This window comes from Myotis lucifugus, unplaced genomic scaffold (assembly GCF_000147115.1).
Source record: "Myotis lucifugus unplaced genomic scaffold, Myoluc2.0 scaffold_790, whole genome shotgun sequence".
Classification (NCBI taxonomy): Eukaryota; Metazoa; Chordata; class Mammalia; order Chiroptera; family Vespertilionidae; genus Myotis; species Myotis lucifugus.
In genome coordinates, this window is record NW_005871838.1 from 105,681 (window position 1) to 109,508 (window position 3,828).

General features: G+C 54.4%; 1 protein-coding gene across 1 annotated transcript in view; it reads left to right on the forward strand.

Annotated features, from left to right (window-relative positions):
• The window catches only part of TCTN2 (tectonic family member 2), a 12,312-nt gene that overhangs the window by 3,291 nt on the left and 5,193 nt on the right, over positions 1 to 3,828 (forward strand). The window contains 8 exon segments of the mRNA XM_023747067.1: positions 374 to 430; positions 432 to 469; positions 1,202 to 1,331; positions 2,213 to 2,354; positions 2,513 to 2,578; positions 3,342 to 3,476; positions 3,729 to 3,749; positions 3,751 to 3,804. Coding sequence (XP_023602835.1) covers positions 374 to 430; positions 432 to 469; positions 1,202 to 1,331; positions 2,213 to 2,354; positions 2,513 to 2,578; positions 3,342 to 3,476; positions 3,729 to 3,749; positions 3,751 to 3,804 — 643 coding nt within the window.

The following is a 3,828-nucleotide window of genomic DNA, read 5'->3' on the forward strand; positions in this document are numbered from 1 at the left end:
TGCGGCCCAAGGTGGGGCGCACACCTTTGCTTGCTCTTCTTTCCTTTTAAAATTCGTTTTTACCTGATTTTCGGAGAGAGGAGGAAGGAAGCGGGGAGAGAGAGGAGGAACGTTGATGGAGAAACGGCAACATCCATGGGCTGCCTCCGCTTGCCGCCAACCGGGGGTCGAAGCCCGCCACCCCAGGCGCGTGCCCGGCGGGGAATCCACCCTTTGCCCTCCTGGGTGCCTCCCTGCTCCTGTCTGTTTTCCTTCCCAGGGAATGCTTCGTCCGATGTCCCCCGCGCTCTTAAGAGAAGCCCTGTCTTCACCACCGGCGTGTTTGGGGGGGACATAGCCCCCCTTTGGATCAGCCCTCTGTTCCGCCGCGGAGGGCCCCCCGGGGCCCCCGGCTGGTTTTCCTTTCCTGTGTGTGCAGTCCTCGCCGGCCCAACTCGCCCTTCCTCGGTTACTTCCACCACGGGGCTGTGTGAGTGTCCCCCGCAGCTGCCGGGGAGGGCGCTGCTCTCGGGGCCGGGGGTGGGGGGGCCACGCCACCTGGGCTCCGGAACGGGAATGTGGGTCCCATTTTTCATGCGACCTCTCCCAAGGCAAGGAGCTTAAATGATCCAGTTCTCGACTCCGTTCCAGACCCCAGTTAGTCAGTTCATTCTGTGTCAGAAAGAGTCGGGCCTCCTGGGAAAGAAATGGATGGATGGATGCAGCACCGCGTTCGTAGTGACGATCAGGGGGGTGGGGGGCTCATCGGGGACTTTAGCTTTCCTCGCCTTCCGGGATTGTTGACATTTTACAACATTGTTATTATTGAAGTGAAATCCATGTGACATACAATTAACCATTAACCACTTTAAAGTGTACAGTTCAGTGGCATTTAGTACAAATATCATTTTGGTAATTAAAAAAGTAAAGAAGCCCAGCTGGTGTGGCTCAGTGGCTGAGTGTCGACCTATGAACCAGGAGGTCACGGGTTCGATACCCGGTCAGGGCACAGGCCCGGGTTGGGGCTCGATCCCCAGTGGGGGGCGTGCAGGAGGCAGCTGATCAGTGATTCTCTCTCATCATTGATGTTTCTATCTCTCTCCCTCTCCCTTCCTCTCTGAGATTAACATAAAAAAAGAGTAAAGAATAAAATGCCAATGAACAATGGGTCTGGCAGGTAAGAGCTGAAAGTGTTACTAACATCTTTCTTGTTGACTCCCAGGTCCTCGAGGCCGCACGCCGCCGCCTTTGACGCATATCTGCACACGGAGCCGAAGGACATGTCGGACTCGGGGTACAAACAGGGAGACCCCGTTATGACTGCCGGTCAGGCCTATCTCACTGTCCCTCAGGTACTAAGTTCCAGTGTAATGCGCTGCAGCCTTTTCTCACTGTTTCCCCGTTTTTAATTTAACTCCGATTCCTCTTAGAAATACCCCCTCAGTGACTTATTCTTCCCTATGGATCTTCTAGGCCCCCAGCTACATACGGTGTCTGGGTGTGTTTTCATAGTCACTCTTAAATGAACCCCTATCTTAGCTAAATCTCAGCGTGAACTCAACAAAACCAAAGACAGGCTGTCAATTCCCGTCGAAGTAACTCATTCTTCACTTCTGTTAGTTTCACAGCCACTGTTATTTTTTATTTATTTTTAAAAATCTTTTTTGTGGGAAGTATTACCTAGGTCCTCCTTTCCTCCATTAACCTCTTCCAGCCGCTCCCGTCCCCCCCACAGCCTCGTCCTAGTGAGCGATCAGTCTGTAATTTAACACATTCCAGAATGCTGGGACACGTTTTAAGGCGATAGAGAGTTTTATGTGAAATCCCCCCTTTTTTTAAGTTCAAAATTCTAAGGAAGAAATGTTTGTGGGAACAAAACTCGGGAGTCTAAAGCCATGTCTCTGCTATTCCCATGAGTCCACTTTACTGGCTTTAACAGAAGCCTGGTGTGAAGAGGGAGGGGAGTGGCGTTGAGTGTGATCTCCTTTCTGCGAAGGAGATGGAGGGGCGGGGCTTCTTGGTTTCCCCGGGACAGTTCTCACTGTGACCAGCCCTCGGCTCCCACACTGACTAGCACCGAGGCCTTTGAGTAGAGGGGTCAGCTGGCGAGTGGGCCAGCCGAGGGCACCAGCAGGGGGCGCGGCCGCGGGAGGAACCTTCTTCGGGCCGGGACGTCGCCCTGTGTTTTCTGATTAGACCCGGTGATCAGCCTGTTGGGTCCCCTCGCCCCCAGGTCTCCCTGGCTGGGCAGTGTGTGCGGGATGCCCCGGTGGGATTCCTGCAGAATTTTGACGTTCGCTGCATTACTGACCTCGACGCCTACGGGGAACCAGGCAGCGTCCTGGACGCTGGGATAAAGGACGGCACTGCGGGAGGTACGTGCTGGCTGCGGCCGGGACAAAGCCCGGACCCGAGGGGCTAGCTCAGCTCTCATCTCCTGAGAACAGCAGTCACCGCGCCGGGAGCAGCTGGAAGTATTTGAACTGCCGTCGAGGAAGGCGCCCGCGGAAGGTTAATCCATGTCTCCCTTTAGGCATCGTCATCCCACACGTGACCTATGAGGAAGCGGCGGACCTGGGCCAGGTCCTCGCCGGCGCAGGTACTCAGTGCCACACGTTGACATCATTTCCACAGGCATCCGGACGGCGCTTCTTACGAGTGCCGTGCAGTCCTAGAGAATCACACTTCCACGCAGAGTTTCAGGAGCCTCACAACAATGAGGAAGCCCTCTGCCCCCGGGACTGTGTTTGTCCCTGTCCGTCGTCCCTTACCTCACACTCAGCTTGTGACCCTGAACCAGCCCCCCACCCTGGTCGTGGCTCATGTGGGCTCGGGGCCCCTCCTGCTCCTCCAGATCTGGGAACCAATATGGTTTTATTGATTTTTAGAGAGAGAAACATTGACGAGAGAGAAGTATCATTGATCAGCTGCCTCCTGCGCGCCCCCTACTGGGGATGGAGCCCGCAACCCGCGCCTGTGACCCAAGGGGGGATTGAACTGATGACCTCGTGGTTCCTGGGTTGACGCTCAGCCACTGAGCCCCACCGCCGGGCGCTGGAGAATTCTTTAGGATCATTTTCACTTCTTGCTTTCACTTCTTACGGCATCGAGTCTTAGTGGAGTGGCCACAACACGCCAGTGAGCTAGGCAGCCGCCTGCTGAAGGCGCTGACACTCTCTAGTCTTCAATAAACATCTAACGGAGCGTGTCCTCCGTGCTGTGAGCCTCGCCGTGGGGATGCAGGCATGAAAGGAAGGGTTCAGACCTCACGCAGGACCCTGCGGTGGCAGAGCAGGCGGCTGGCGCTGCCCTGGTGGATGTGTGCGGTGCTCTCACCGATAACACTGTTCTTTCATTCGCAGAGACACTTTTAAGTCCCGGACCGGCCCCCAGAAACGTGACTGTGGAGGGACATTATCTCTTCCGATGGAATAACCGTACCATCAGTGAAATACACGTCAGGATTATCCGGGCGACAGTCCATGCCCTCCAGAAAGGTGACTGGGTGCAGGGCAGCAAGACGGCTTCCATGTTTACATGTGGCGTTTTTTTTCCTCTTCAAGATTCTCATCATTATAACACATTAGACAAAATCGGATTGTTTGTTATTTGTATTTGTGATTTGACTTAAGGCGAATTTGTTTGCATGTCAAAATGTAATCATCAGGTAAAGAAAACTCCACTGTGGGCCATCGCTTCCCTTCCTGGGGCGGCGGTGCCCATCTCTTTGCCGTTTGTTTTCTTTCTAGGAACCATGACACAGAGATTACCGTCAAGTTTTAAGCTATAACAGCGGCCACGAGAAGGAAAGATCTGGAAACCCAGGTAAGAAGTCCATGCCAGGCACCC